At 53.9% G+C, this 15904-nt stretch overlaps 1 protein-coding gene across 3 annotated transcripts in view; it reads right to left on the bottom strand.

Annotated features, from left to right (window-relative positions):
* Positions 1 to 8611: 8611 nt before the first annotated feature.
* The window catches only part of MBTPS1 (membrane bound transcription factor peptidase, site 1), a 53241-nt gene continuing 45948 nt past the window's right edge, over positions 8612 to 15904 (bottom strand). Inside the window, exons 20-23 of one of the 3 annotated variants that reach the window (XM_028534744.2) lie at positions 15734 to 15865; positions 13994 to 14120; positions 10822 to 10952; positions 8612 to 9497 (exon numbers count right to left, since the gene is read on the bottom strand). In XM_028534744.2, coding sequence (XP_028390545.1) covers positions 9301 to 9497; positions 10822 to 10952; positions 13994 to 14120; positions 15734 to 15865 — 587 coding nt within the window. In that variant the 3' untranslated portion in view covers positions 8612 to 9300. The remainder of the gene's footprint in view (positions 9498 to 10821; positions 10953 to 13993; positions 14121 to 15733; positions 15866 to 15904) is intronic. The other 2 variants (XM_028534745.2, XM_036012270.1) reach the window with 2 other exon arrangements.

The following is a 15904-nucleotide window of genomic DNA, read 5'->3' on the forward strand; positions in this document are numbered from 1 at the left end:
CTGACCGTGCACAGAAGCACCTGGGGCTCCTGTTAAAACGCAGGTTCCTATCCATTCCACCTTGAGACTCCAAGTTGAGACTCCACATTTCCCACAAGCTCCAGGGAGGAAGGCGCTGCTCCCCGACCACACTTGGCATAGAGACCACCAATCCAACCCCACCTGTTGTCAATTATTAAGATGGCAGCATTAAAAAAAAATGGTCCTCTTCTGGGAAACGCAGGCCTGTGGAGGCCAGGTCTAGAATTCAGATGTGACTGTTTATCCCTGGCACCCAGGCTCAAAGTGCTCCCTGCCTTTTTTAAAGATTTTATTTATTTATTTTTAGAGAGAGGGGAAGGGAGGGAGGGAGAGAGAGAAACATCGATCAGTTGCCTCTTGCAGGACCCCAACTGGGGACCTAGCCTGCAACCCAGGCATGTGCCTGGACCAGGAATTGAACCAGCAACCTTACAGTTGGTAGGACATTGCTCAATCCACTGAGCCACACCAGCCAGGGCTCAAGGGCCCTCCAGCGTATCTGATCTCGGGGCCCCATCCCTTACATTTCTGATTCAGTGTGTCTGAGGTAGGGTCTGAGAATCTCCTTTTCTAACCAGCTCCCAGATGGTGTCCCTGCCGCTGGGCCGGGGCCCGCTTTGAGAACTGCTGCCTTGCGTTAAACATCTTCAATGCTCTGAGTCTCGCCGAATCAGCCCTTATCCATCCGCCACCGGCTCCTCCCCACTCTTTTACTCCCTGTGGTTTATCAACCTCCAGGCCATGTCACCACCTTCTTGCTGCCGGCCCTTTTCATATCTTTGCATGTGGTCCCTAAGTACTTGACCTGCAGCGTGGCCGGCCTCCCAGCATGCAGTGGTGAGAAGGGAGCAGGACTGTGGCCAAAGAGCTCAGAGCTGGGCCAGGTGTCCGGCAGCCCCTATGCCGACATATCGGGAACAGCGCTCATTGTGAACCAGCGCTCACAGCAGTTCTGCGCATGTTCACACCCAATCCCAAGGGGGCGTCGCCTTAGTCAGAGAAGGAACCGGGCTCAGGCAGGTGAAGCCAATGGCTCAAAAGGTCATCACTGGAAACTGACAGAACTGGGATTCAGCCCCAAGTGTGTGTCATCTCAAAGTCTACAAAGTCACGTTGTCTCCCACGCCCTGCCTTGACTCTGTGAGTGCTTGGGATAGGGAGCACTAAATGAATGAGGGAATGAATGAATGAATGAGTGAATGAATAGATGGCAGGATGAATACACAGACTCCAGGGAAGAGAGAAATGAGAGAGTCGCATGGTTTCCCCCATGTGTCAACCTCCTGAGTCTGCTGTTACAAATAACAGGGGGCTTAGAACAATAGAAGTTCAGCCCTGGCTGAGGAGCCCAGTTGGTTAGAGCATCATCCTGATACTGCCAAGGTTGCAGGTTCTATCCCTGGTCAGGGCACATACAAGAACCAACTAATGAATGAATAAATATGTGAAATAACAAACCAGTCTCTCAAAATAAATTAAAAAAATTTTAAAACCCAGAAATTTGTTCTGCCGGGCCTGGAGGTTAGAAGTCTGCAGTCAAGGTGTGGGCGGGGCTGTGCTCCCTCCGAAGGCTCTAGGGGAGGGGCCTGCCTGCCTCCTCCTGCTTCGGTGCCTCCAGGCATTTCTTAGCTTGTGGTCACATCACTCCAATCTCTGCCTCTGTCCTCACGTGGCCTTCTCCCTGTGTCTGTGCCCTCTCTGTATACAGACAGTGGTCATTAGATTTAGTCCCCCTCGGATGTTCCAGGAAGATCTCATTTCAATGTCCTTAATGACACCTGCGAAGCTCCTTTTCCTAAATAAGATTGCATTCATCGGCCCTGGGCCATGGGCTTGTCTTTTAGGGGCCACATTCAGCACAGTATATCTGGGGTCTGACTGGTTGCAATCAATCAGTCATTCAACAAACACGGATTGATTGATCACCTACTGCATGTTAGGCCTTGGGGATTCAGAGGTGGAAGATAAAGTCTCTACTCTGGAGGGGGGACAGACAAATAACTGTGGGCCAATGGGAGAGGAGTAGACCCTGAGGCTCAGGAGGAGGGAAATCTGGAGGAGCTTCCTGGAGGAGGTGCTGGGAGCTGAGACCTCTATGCAACTTTGGGGAAAGGTGGCTGGGGGTGACATTCAGGGGAGTGGCAAGTCTCTGTTCAAAGGCTCAGCCCACAGGATAAGCCAGTGTTCCCAGGAAGGCTGAGATGTTCTGGTGTTGGGGTCCCTTTGTTGGAGACCCAGTTCAGGGCCCCTGGGAAAGGACTTTCTTGTGGTGAAGAGGGAGGGGTGGCAGGCAGGTGGAGCCTGAGCAGCAGCCGGCTAGGTGTAGGCTCTGCCAAGCCACCAGTGCAGCCCCACCATCTGCTTTCTCTCCCACAGCCGCCCCTAAGGCAGGGAGGAGGAATCAGCTGCGGCTTTGTACTCCTTCATCTCAGCTCCTGGCACCCCTCTACCCCCGCCTGGGCCTCTCATTAGCCACCCATTAACACGCATGACTTAGAAATCGGCCACTGGGCTGTGAAACTCCACTCAATGGGAAAACCTCTTAATTCCGAGGGGCTTTGATATGCTCTCTCTGCCACCAACCCAGGGCCCGGTGACCTTTTCCTAGCAGCAGAGAGGCGCCCTGCAGGGCCCCATCTGTGTGGGTGGCGGGCGCTCTGGTGCACAGGAAAGCAGTGAGGTGGCACACAGGTGGCCCTGGGGATGGGGCAGGTGGGGGGCTTAGCCCAGCACTACACTCGGAAGGCAGCTCCTGTCTCCTGCGTCATCCTTCCAGGTGAGCAACTGTCACCAGGGGTCATCCTGGGGTCCCTCCTTTCCTGCTCCACAGAGTGTGGGTCACAAGACAGGTTAGGAAGTTCCAAGAGAAAGTGACCTCAGCTTGTTTCCCAAGAAGTGACAAGAAGTCTGGAAGACAGACGAGGGCAGGTCTCAGGAGCCAGAGTGCCCGGGACTGAAGGGTGACCTCGGCATGCACTGACCGTGACCTGGGCTCCTTGGAGTCACCTGTAAATGGGGTGGGCAGAGCTGCCACCCTGCGACGCTGTTAGGAGGAGGTTCAGGGAGAACACGTTCACGGCCCAGAAGTGAGCAGCGTGCATTAGCTGTTGTTGAAACAAGGACAGGTCAATTCCATTTCTGGCATTGATGTGTTTTTCTGTCTGCTTGATTCTGAGCTTCTGGAACAGCGTTCTGAACCTTGGCCACACGAGAATACCCAAGGGACTCTCCCAACCGCCAGTGCCGACCCACGCTCAGGGCTGCAGATGAACTTGGCCTGGTGCCACCGGGTTTTGGATTTCTGTGAAGCTCCCAGGAGATGCTAACGTGCTTGGAGAACCGCAGTTCTAAGAGGGTAGGGACGGTGACTGACCCCGCGTCCCTGAGCCCAAGGCCCTCTTTCCCCCTGCAGCTTTCTGCCCCCGCCTGGCCCAGAGAAGGCAGCTTAATAAAAAAATGCTGGGTGGAGTGACCCCGACGCTGAAGGGGCAAAGCCTCAAGGTCTTCAGATGACAGGAGCCTTGGACTGTTAGAGGTGGCTCCATCTGTGCCAGTTAACCAGGAGGGGCCCAAGTCCTCCTGAGAGAAATGGGTGACAGCTCAGGGACAGAGAAACCCGGTGTGCTCAGCTGAACAATGGTCCCCAAAGGTCTCCTCAGACTAACTGCATGGCAAATGGGACTTTGCAAATGAGAGTGAGTTAAGGATCTTGAGATGGGGCGAGTACCCTGAGTGATCTGGGTGGCCCTAAGTGTGACCCAAGGGTCCTTAAAGCAGGAATGTAGGAGAGGTCAGAGGTCAGAGGAGGAGGTGCTGTGATAACAGAAGCAGAGGTTGGAGGGATAATAAAGGAAGTGGCCATGAGCCAAGGAATTTGGGAAACCTCTGGAAGCTGGAAACGGCAGGGAAATGGACCTCCCCTGGAGCCTGAAGAGGGAACCAGTCCTGCTGACCCTGATTTTGGCCCCAGGAGACTGTTTCAGGACTTCCAACCCCTAGAACTGAACAGGAGAATAAATGTGGTGTTTTGTGCAATGAATTTGTGGTGATTTGTCTCAGTAGCAACAAGAAAACGACATACCAGCACCCTGAGGTCTGAGTGCTGGAGCCCCAGGGGCCCCCAGCTCCGGGGGCTCAGCAGCGGGGGTCTCTTCTGCAGAGCAGAGCCTGGAGCCTCCAGGTGAGACATGGCCCAAGGGCACGGGCCTTGCCAGGTCCTGCTGTCCCCTCCCTGCAAGGAGGGGCTGGTGCCAGAGTTCTGCTCGGGGTGAAGGAAGGGGAGTTGCAACTGGAAGGGAAAGGAAGCATCTTCAAAGTAGTGTTGCTGACCTTCCTCCTGCCCCTGCATTGGAAGGTGGCTGCTCCGCAGAGGTGTCAGCAGGAAGAGGGGCTGACCCCCAGAGAGCCCCTTCCAGTCTCCAGGCCGGGGGCTCCCACCTTGCCGGTTCACAAAAATCCCCCAGAGGAACTCGGTGGTTAAACTTATAGAACATAAAATTCACCATTTTAACCACTTTCAAGGGGACAGTTCAGGGGCACGTAGTATGTGTGAGATGCTGTGCAGCCATCACCGCCATTCGGCTCCAGCACACGTGCATCATGCCAGAAGGAAACCCCACGCCCTCAGCTCTCGCCACTCCACTCCCGGCCCCCAGACCTAAGCGATCCAGATCTGCGGTCTCTGGATCTGCCTGTTCCCCCACAGGTGGACGCGTACACTACACGGTCTTCTGTGTCTGGCTCCTCTGACTTGGCATGACGTCTTCAGTCCGGTCCACTTCGCAGGTGAGCGCAGCAGACGCAGTGCGACAGGCTGCTGGGACAGGTTCACCGACGGCAGGGCCCGTTCCCACCCCCTCGGGGTCACGGCGCATGGGGCCTGCTCCTGCAAGAGTGCAAGAAGGACAAGTGCACGTGCAGGGAAGACCTCAGACCTGCAAGTCCCTTGCAGCAGGTGGGGCTGAGGGCAGTGCGGCACCTTCATACTTCCCGTAGTCAGGGCCCGCCTGACTCTCCAGGGACAGTGGTTAGGGACGAGTCCTGGGGCCCAACCTCCATGCCCGGCCCCCCTCAGTCCCCCAGGGCTCCCACGGTCTCTCTGTGGTTGTGATGGGTTGGCCGCTTGTTTTTCTGATTTGTAAAAAAGATGTCATCATTCACTAGGACAATGAGAGTACACGCCACAAGAAGAAAAGGTTCCCTCAAAGCAGGGTGTTGGCCTGGCTGGGGCCACAGCCTTTGGGCACATCTGTCACTGTGACAGACCCCTGACCACAGCTGATGTGACCGGCGCTGACCCTGCGTCAGGCCCGTGGCCGTGTGACGACAGCACATGGCCTGATGCGATGATCAGGGAAGGCCCACAAGCAGGAGGTGGCCGGGCTGGAACTGGACCCCAGGGCCAGAGCCCCAGTTCAACATCTGTGCCCTGAATGGTGACATCCTTTCTAGAACATTCCTCCCACAAGGGCCCAGGTATCCCATGGCAGCCACCAAACAAGGCCTTTCTCCTTGGACAGCGCACCGCGAGCCCGACCCTGGCAGTCAAGTCTTCCGAGGGATTTTCTCCCCTCCATGGGAGCTCTCCCCACCGAGCCGCCCTCTCCAGCTCAATCCCAGCCGCTCCTTTGTCCAGCTCATTCCTCCCATGACTCTGTCCCAACAGCCCGATCAGTCATCCCCCTGGCTTGTCACACTGTCCCTGAAGTGCAGACACAGACATCACACAGACGCCAGCAGGAGGGGCGGAGGTTGGGCACAGGGCTTGTGCCGATCTTGCACTCCTCCTTGTGTGATTCTGGAAGGTGCTGCCACTTCCTCTGTGAAATGGGGCCAGTGATGCCCACAATCGAGTCTGTGTGCAGACGACACTAATGCACGTTCTAGACATAGTGGCAAGCCTGGCACCCAGCTGCCAACAGTACCACTCTGGCTGCAGACAGGGGAGGCCCCGCCTTCGTTTTGTTACAGCTCTGAGCGCAGCCCCTTTGGCAGGCGCCCCACATTCCTGCCCTGTCCAGCACTCCTTTCTATGCCCGCAGGCGTCAGTACTGTGCAGACCTGCCCTTTATTCAAAGACCAACTGTAGTCTTTCTATGTTGCCACTGAACTTCATCTTGTTAGATCACCCCTCATATAGGTCCCTTTGTTGGAGCTGCAGTCACCACAGGTCCCTAAAAAACATGGCATCTTAACAACTTTCTTCTGTTCTTGACTTAGCCTCACTCTCTGGGTGTCCATGCTTATCCATCTCTGTCCTCTCCTGTCCCAACTACGTGACCCTACAAACGTGCACCCTAACACTGCCGTGAGTGTGCTCAGTCCTGGGGTGGGCAGGGCCACCCCATCTCAGGAGCAGGACCTGTCTCTGGAGAGAGCACGTAGGGCAGCAAGAGGCCTCGACACACGGAAGAGACGGTGGCAGGAGAGCCGGTCCTGAAGACAAGTGACACACGTAGACACACACCTTGGGCAGAAAGGGGATGGTCTGGGTCGAAGTGCCATCTTCTGGGGGTGAGGCGCTCAAGCTCCGAAGACACAGGTGAGCCTGAGGCTGCAGCCAGCGTGGGGACTAGACGCCCAGCTCACTGCACTGGGCCCAGAACTTCATTCTGCGGTCACCTCACGTGCACACCGTTTGCACAACTGCACAACAGAGACGGAGAGGCTTTGTGTAGTTTACGTAAAATGTTTTCTAATTCAATCATTTGTGGACATTAAAACTGGGAGATTTCACACTTCTCTAGAAAATCATGATGTGGCCCTGGATGGTGTTGCTTAGTGGATTGAGCACCAGCCTACAATCCAGAAGGTTCCTGGTTCGATCACATGCCTGGGTTGCAGGCCAGGTCTCCAGTTGGGGCCACGCAAAAGGCAACCAATCAATGTTTCTCTTGCACATTAATGTTTCTCTCCCTCTCTCCCTCCCTTCTCATCTAAAATAAATAAAACCTATAAAAAAAAGAGAAAGAAAAACCTGTGTCGAACCTGAGACAGGGCCTGGGAGCTACAGCATGTACCAACCCTGCAACCTGCTCTTCTACGCTGAGGAAGGTCCTCATTCTCCTGTGGGACAAGGATGGGCCGTGACCTTGGCCTTCAGAGTGCTGTGGAGCAGGTGGTGAGCAGACCACAATGATGGAGGGCAGGCAGGGGGACCAGAAGGCTCCATAACAAACAGTGCACAAGCCCCTTATTCTGAGGCATTGAAGTGACACGCAGATCCACAGCCCATCTCAGAGAGCATGCCACTGAGCCTAAATGCCTACGTTCTCAGGGCTACGTGGGGCAGGGACAGCTGCGTGGGGCCCTCGGCCCTGCCTCCACAGCCTCAAAGCGACAGCAGCCACAGAGCACACTTAAAGTGCAAGGTCACCAACGGGACCTGCCAACGGGAACCCCTCACAGCAGAGAACCCCTTAGTGGCTCCTCCCTCGTCCCTGGGCCTGGGCCTTCCTCTCTCCCGGGCTCCATCAGCACCCTGATCCCACATGGCCTCTGCCATTTCCTCTCCAGTCGGTCCGTCCTCTGCTGTGATATGAAGGCTGATGTGTGGCCAGGCAGCACATGGCCAAGAGACTGGTCAGGCAACGGTTAAAAACTAAGAGGCTGTGTGCACTGGTTCCTTAGAAATGATACCTAGTAGATGAAATGGACTTTACCAAAATGAAACCTTCTGTGCTTCAGAAGAGACCATCAGGAAATGAAAAAGACAGCAGAATGATAAAGTATTTCCAAGCCATGTACACGGTAAGAGGCTTACATCTAGGATATGTAAAAATCTCTTACAAGTCAGTAAAAAAAGGACAGCCCAATTAAAAAAACAGGCAAAGTCTCGGAACAGACATCCCTCCAAAGAAGACACACAAATGGCCAGGAAGCGCACGAAAAGATACGCCACGTCACTAGTCCTTAGGAAAACGCAGATCAAACCGCAATGAGATAACACCTCACTCCCACGGGAAGGCTGCGATCAAAAAGATGGGCAGCCCAGACGCTTGCTAGGACACGGAGGAACCAGGACCCTCGCGCACGGCTGGCGGACGTGTGGAACGAGGCAGCCACCTTGGAAACGAGGGGTCCCGCAGTTCCTCGGAAACTCAGGCCCAAGAGCTCCACGGTTTCCCACCCATGTGTCTACCCCACAAACGTGAGAACTCACGTCCATTCGAAAACTGGTATGCGCATGCCCAGAGCAGCAATGTTCCCAATGGCCAGAAAGGGAGCCAGTGTCAGGAGCCAGTCACAAAAGGCCACGTACTGCTTGGTTCTCTTCATACAAAATACTCGGAACAGGCGAACCCACAGACAACAAATCAGTGGGCGCCGTGGGCTGTAGGGGAGGGGAGAGGGGCTGAGCTGTGACCAGGTGCAGGGTTTCTTCTGGGGATGACGAAAGTGTTCTGGAATTAGGGGGGTGACGGCTGCATGACCTTGTGAATATACTAAAAGCCACTGAATTATACACTTTAAAATGGATTTTTACAGTATGTGAATTATGTCTTAACCAAAATAACAAGCTACTACAGAACCCATTCCAGGGTGTCGTCAAAGAGAAATGGGACAGGTGGAAAAAGAGCCCGTGACACAATTCTTTTTTGCTTCATACAGGTAATGCATATTTATTGAAAATTTTCTTCACCGACAATGGTGAAATCGAGACCCCATTATTACAAAACATGATGGCAGTTGAGACTTATAAAAATAAAGCGAAGGTCTATGTTTCACAGATCTGTGCAATCCGCCTTCAACTCTCAGGCTGTCCTTTCATCAAAAAGGAGATCATGGAATCTGGTATCCCTCGTGATGGAACAGTAAAAAAACCGCATTCCATTGACAAAAAAAATAGCTTTGCTTCCAAATAGCACAAGTCTTTAAAGTGACTTTTTCCCATCAATAAATATAGAAAATAGCCTTAATGAGTGTATCTTAGCTTGGTCAGTTGTGTTGTTTAAAAGTACATCCTCCCTCTCGGGTCAGAAGACCCCCGAGAGCCTCTGACGTTCTCCGAGTCTTTGGTGCATGCAGCGGCTGGGTGCAGTGCCCTGAGGCTGATCCGTGGACCCCTCCGGCGGGACCCTGGCCACAGCACACTTCGAGCTGCACGCGAGCCTCCCCGCATCACACGGGAGGCCCATGCAGAACGGACTCCCAGAGCCCTGCAGCTGAAGACTCAGGCCCTTTCAGCAGGCGGCCCCTCTGGAATCATCACGGCTCTGCCTGCCCACCAAGGCCGTCAGGAAAAGGCTCTCTCTGACTCTCACCGTCAGTGGTCTGATGTCACACGGAAGGGGTCTTTGGTGGGTGAACTTGTTGCATGAGCTGTGGGCGCTTCACCCTGGGTTTCCTCCGCTTCGGCCTGCTTTTGGCCTTGTTGATTTGTACCACAAAGAAGGCCAGGACCACCATGGCTCCCAGGAAGGCAAAGACGGGAATGGTCTGGCCCACCTCCTGGTTGTAGCGGCCAGGCATGATCCCTGCAAGAAGACAGCAGGGAACGATCAGTAATACCACAGCTCCTTCTGCCACGATAGGCAGGCTCATCAGAAATGAAATGCTAATAAGCTCATTAGCTGGGCTGGCAGGACAAACATAATTTTTAAACTTCAGTTAAACAACCCAGGCCATTAGTAGAGTGACTGAGAGCGACCTGCAGCCTCGCGGGTGAGACTGGCAGCTTCTGAGCATGCTGTGTGTGTCTGCGGGGAGGTGCAGGGAGGTCTTCGCTCCTCTCCACGCTCATCTCAGGCAAAGACCAGGACCGGCCTCCCTTCCGTCACAGAAAATCTACAATGGAGCTGCCCTGAGCTGCTTTTTGTTTAAAACAGTGAAAGATGGACATGTTTGGAGGCTGGGAAGGAAACAGGGTGCTTCTTTCCTAGCTGAGTGGAAGGAAGGAGGGGGAGGCCAGGCAGGAAGTTAAGGATGGTTGGCTGTGGCCCCACCTCCTGGGAAAGCCCTCCACAGGGGACGCGTGGTTGGAAACGAAGAATGGCCACTGGAGAGCCCTGGCCTCACAGTCAGAATTACTCTGTAACTGAGCAGTGCGGGGACCCCATAATTCCTGCCCCCAGTGCACCCCAGGACCTGCAGGCGAGGCCCTCAGGGGCTTGGCACCAGCACACAAAGTTCCGAGGGTTGCACTGAACGGGCAGGGGCACCCCCTTCTAATCTCTGGAGTTTCTGGCCGACTCCCGGAACCAGAAGAGACGCCGCTTGGGAGCTGTACACGCCGGGAAGAGCATAGGGGTACCCGGAGCAAGAGCTGCCCACACACTGCTGAGATGACTTGGTGCCGACTGCCCTGGGTACGGGAGGTCCTGTCCCAGACCGGCCAGTCAGGCCAAGGGCCATCATCTGTAGAGCGTACATCTGATGTCATTTAGGGTGAGAGAACAGAATCAGGGACAGGGCAGGGCATCAGTGGAGACCTCTGGGCTGAGGGCTCAGGGGCCCAAACCAGCTGATGACAGGCACCTCCCAGGGTATTTAATACATGCTTGTTTGCAGAACTTAAATAAAAATGTGCAAGTTACTCTGTTGGAAAAAGTTTAAGTGTAATTCCGGGCCATCATAAAATAAATTGAAATCTAAAAATCACAGAACTTTCTCAGGGAGATGATGCTGTGTTCCTCTTAGGCCTGCTTATGGCCTTGCTGCTGGATCCCATGAGGGAGGCCAAGACCGCCGTGGCTCTCAGGAAGGCAAGGAGGGAGCCGGGGGCCGCCGCCTGGGGAGGGGAGAGGACTCTGAACAAAGCAGCGGGTGGGTCAGCACAATGCTGAGGCGCTGAGAACTGACCTCCAGGGATGTCCCAGGCTCCACTTTCTCCGGGAGACAAGGGTCTCACTTGAGGGCGATTCGATCGGAAGTTGGGTAATACCACTTTATCCAGGTCGATGGAGAGTAACTTCTGATGTTTCCAAAGATTACTTCAGGAAAATGGATTAAAACAAAATAAAAATAAGCAACTGTACTAGCCTAGGAAGCTTACTTAGCCAATACCTAAGAAACAAAGTGATTTGAAGAGAAACATGAAATTATGTCCCTTTACATCTACCTGACTGCAACTGTGGACAGCTGTAGCGACAACTTCCAGGTCCTGAGACAGCAGGGTCAAAACTCAGTCCATACCCCTAGAATTTTAATGCCTGAACAGGGATCAGTCCTATTGGGTCTGTAAAGCTGCCACCTGGGAAATTCACTAGGCACTGGGAGAGGAAACACCTTAACCTCCAAAAGGAGCGCAGGCCAGTGGGGCCAAAGGCCCATGGAGGTCTCTGCCTGGAAACAAGTTTAGATGAATGCAAACTGATGCAGCAAAGGTGGCTTCCCCCTCTGCCAGAGGCTGTCTCTGCCCTCAAGGGCACCGCCAGCAGGAAGGAGAGTAAGGGGACACGCAGGAACCCAGGAGCTGAGGGAGGCGAACGGGGAGGAGCCACTGCCTGACCCCGGGCCAGGACGAGGGGGAACGGAAGCACGCGCTTTGGGGAGACGTGCTGCACTTGTGAGAGCAGCCCTGCTGCTACTCATTCCGAGATCAGAAGAACTGTTCAGGCCAGTACAGCTCAGACCTGAAGGACAGAGAGGCTGACACCCTGCACAGAGCACTGGGGAGCTTGGGAGGACGCCGAGATGCGAGAGCAAAGAACGCAAACGGAAAAATGTGACAACAGTTCTGGCCAAAGTGAGGAAATGAAATAAATGTGTTTGCAAATTATGAATTCCCCATTTTCCTGCTTCTTATTTTCATCTGGAAATGGCCGGCCTGTCTCTTACTTTGGTCGAGTAAAAGCACAGATGCTCAGCTCCACTGGCAATCAGGGGTGAGGCCAGCAGGAGGCCGGGCGACGCCAGGCCCGCGGAGGCGCGGGTGTCTGTGAGGGAGAGAGACACCACCACCACACACTTCCCCCTGGGCGGCTGCCTGGAAAATACTGACAAGTGTCACACCCTGTTCTCCTCCATGTGCTTTACCTCTCCACGTCATGTTTAGTCAGTCTGAACATTAAACTGGCAATGTTCAATTACGGAATCAATGACATTAAGCTTTATGACTCTGTAGCTGGATATATATGGAGCTATATTTTAGTTCTAGAAGGTGATACCTACTCTGGAATTCACTTATCTAGCAATGGCATTTTCTAGTTAGGCAACTGTGGTAACAGTGCATGATGCTACCATTAATTTCACAAGGTTCTGATACAAGGAGAGAGGGGGGAGCCTCGCCCTGGGGTTCCCGGTGGGGCTGACACTCCTGAAGCTGTGCTGAGGACCCCTAACGCTCAGCGAAAACACCAGGGAAATGAGCCTGTGTTTCAGAGACCGACCAGAAACTGGCACTCAGCACTGAGGGACACCTGGGCTCTTCAAGGGCTGTCAGCAGCTGTCTGACACTGTCTCAGATCTCTCCAGAGACTCAGAATGGAGACATAGGTCCAGGTCTCTGAGGACTGAGAATAACATTCAAGAAGACGTAAAATGTGCGATGAAGGTGAAGCCTGGTGGGTGCATGAGGAAGGAGTTCCTGAGCACGGCTGTGAAAACCAAATTCTAGGAGCTGCACGTTATTGGCATGCTGGTGTCCGACAGCTTATCTGAAGTGGACGGGCAGAGACCGAGGATGCCCTCATTGGCTTCTCAGAACCCTGGACAGCACCATGGAGAACAGCTGGGTTTCGGCAACTTTAGCCAGCGACTGTCCAGTGAGCATGAATTGCTGACCACGGCTAGAATTAAAGTCTGGTGTGAACGCTAGGATAATGGTGGGTTATAAATAGATGACATGTAAAAATGGAATCTTATCAGAAATTTTTAAATGATGGGATGTTAACTGAAATGGAAAAGTACCCAGTAATCAAAGTCTCAGCAATACTGCTGATGAAAAGACAATCTGACGATGCCCGGTTGTCTATTAAGCAGGTTCTAAGCCAGGACAGATGGTCTGTGAGTGGCGCACGCAGTGCTTCTGTTCACAACAACGGCAGAGCAGAGGCGGCGCCGAGGTCCCCTCGCAGGCAGCCTCATTTTGGTAGCTCGTGGCAAAGATGGTGGTCCTCTGTGCCCTGCCGCGTGCCCACTAGCCACACCAACACCTGTGCACGCTGAGACCCAGACAAAGGGGGCAGTCTGGCGAAGGGGGGGAGACAGGAGCCTCCCTGGAGGGGAGCCTGCTGCCTGAGGGCCGTGGGGTGCTCCAGCCGCCAGTGCATGTGCTGTGCTGCCAGTGGAGGGAGGGTGGTTTCTCACAATCCCCTCAAAGGAGAGGGAGAGGAGGGCCTACCCCACAGCTGCGCCGGGACCCCCAGGCAGGAAAAGCCCCCAGTCTCCTTGACAGATCAGGATACTCTCTACAGATAACTCGAATTTGGCTTCCAAAAAATATGATGCAAATCAGAAGATCAAGTCCAACGGTAAGAGAGGGAACCACAGATCAACAGTGGGCACCGTAAGAGAAGTGTCCTGGCAACGACCCTGTCCTGGGAGGAGGTCACTCGCTCCCTCAGGCATGGCAGGGCACGGCAGCAGCACAGGGAGGAGGGCACAGCCACCCCTTCGACTGGGCTGGACCACTCTACCGCGAGCAGCCAGCCCCAGCCCCTCGGCGTGACAGAAGAAAGGACCCCTCTGTATTTCAGGATCAGTGTCGCAAACAGGAAGCACCCAAACCCCATGCTCAAGGAGTCAGAGCTCCTGTTCAAGTGACATCACTATCAGATAGCAGCTTCTCAAGCGAGAACAGGCTGAAACCTAAAAATGCCAATTACCCAAAGCACATCTTCATGCAGAACACCACCAGAGAGCAGAATTCTAAAGGTCAACATGGGGGCTCACTAATTTAAATCACCACCACAGATGACAAGCTAGAAGACTTAATTATTTGACAATAATGCCAGTAAAATTCCATTTTCTTATTTAAAAAAAAGTAATGACTCATAAGTCCTGGACTGGAAAAGCACAGAAAGACACGAACCTGGGAGCCGTCTCGTTTAAAGGCTGTGGCTTGGCCCACGACAGGTGCGGACAGGCTGGCAGGGCCCGAGGCTCCGGGCCTCCCAAACGGGCCTCCAGGACCTTGGAGTAGCGGTGCAGGTGGTTCCCTGGGCGGCGTTGGCACCGACGGCAGGCAAAGGTCAGTGTTGTGAAGGTGCAATGGGGGAAAACAAAGCTTCATTAGTTTGTCTGCCTGCCTTCCTGCCGACAGACCCGCAGCACACTGTTAGCCTGTGTTCCAGGTGCTTCAGGAGTGCGACCGGACTGGTGACCCCCAGGTGTGCTTGCTGCTGCAGGGAGAGAACAGCCGCTCCCTTTGAGGTGGCCACATGCCACCCTAACTGACTGCAGTCACACACACAGGGCTGGACTTGAGGATGCTAACCTACAGATACACTGCACAGAAAAAAATATTCTCTTTTGAAGTATTTAATTATCAGTTACTGTTTTGAGTTACTGTTTTGTGTCCCACTCACAGACGAAGACTCTGGCTCCTGGGGTCTTTGGGAGGGATGGCCAGCATCTTTGAGCTCTCACTAGGCACGAGGCACCAGGCCAGGGGTGCTTCACACAGAGTCCCTCGCTAGGTCCGCCCAGAACTCTGAGGAAGCAGAGTATTCTTCCCATTCACCAGTGAAGAAACAGGAGCTGAGGGAAGTTAAGTACCGTATTTTGCCATGCACAATGCACACCCACAGTGTTTTCAAACTACAGAAGTTTTCAAACTACAAAACTTCTATTTCTTAGATCTATGCTGTCCAATACTGTAGCCACCAGCCATGCATGGCTATTGGCCAGTGGAAACAGCATATCATGTGTTTAAGTATCAACACTGTGGTGTATCAGGCTGAAGTATTTTGTTAAAGTGAATTCCACCTGTTTCCTTGTACCTTTTTAATGTGGCCACTGGTAAGCTGCGAGTTAGGTCTGCATGTGGCCCACCCCACGCCTCTTATACTCTCCTACGGACAGCGCTGTGAGGACCACCACGTCAGGCTGTGAGAGCTGCAGGTCAGCCCCGCCTGCGGCACAGCCAGCGGGGAGCCCGCAGTCCCCACGCAGCCTTTTCTGCAGGCTCCAGGGCAGAACCACTGGGAGCCTTGAGCAGTTACCGTATTTTGCTGTGTATAATGAGCACTGTTTAGCCCAAATATCTGAGGGAAAAATAAGGATGCACATTATACATGGGTATAATAATCCCATGTGGAACACGCACAAAACTGTGGGTGTGCATTGTGCATGGCAAAATACGGTACTTAACTTCCCTCAGCTCCTGTTTCTTCACTGGTGAATGGGAAGAATACTCTGCTTCCTCAGAGTTCTGGGAGGACCTAGCGAGGGACTCTGTGTGAAGCACCCCTGGCCTGGTGCCTCGTGCCTAGTGAGAGCTCAAAGATGCTGGCCATCCCTCCCAAAGACCCCAGGAGCCAGAGTCTTCGTCTGTGAGTGGGACACAAAACAGTAACTCAGAGCAGTGCACAGTGAGGATACTGGAGTGAGCACGGGTGAGCACGTCTCGAGGACCTCGGTATGTGCCCACCCTGCGCTCGGGAGAGCGGCCCTGGCTGCAGGTTGGAGCCACAGGCCCCTATTCCACCTGCAGTCCTTAAGAAAAACCCCAGTGGCACCACGAGCTGGCTCCGTTCGCTGGCAGGCATGCCTATTTCCTGAGCTGGGCCCCACCGAGTGCCCACACTTGAGCGCCTGTGGGCCCACTCACCTTCCATCCTCTCCGGAGTGGCCAGGCCCGCCCCGCTGGGAGGGCGCTGCCGGTGCCCAGAATGGCTGAGGCTGGGAGGGGTCACCCCGTACGACGTGTACTGAAGGAGCGCGTCCAGGAGCCAAAAGCAGTCTGTGGGTTCAACAGGCATGCTGCTTAGGAATTAGATTT

This window comes from Phyllostomus discolor, chromosome 12 (genome assembly GCF_004126475.2).
Source record: "Phyllostomus discolor isolate MPI-MPIP mPhyDis1 chromosome 12, mPhyDis1.pri.v3, whole genome shotgun sequence".
Taxonomy (NCBI): Eukaryota; Metazoa; Chordata; class Mammalia; order Chiroptera; family Phyllostomidae; genus Phyllostomus; species Phyllostomus discolor.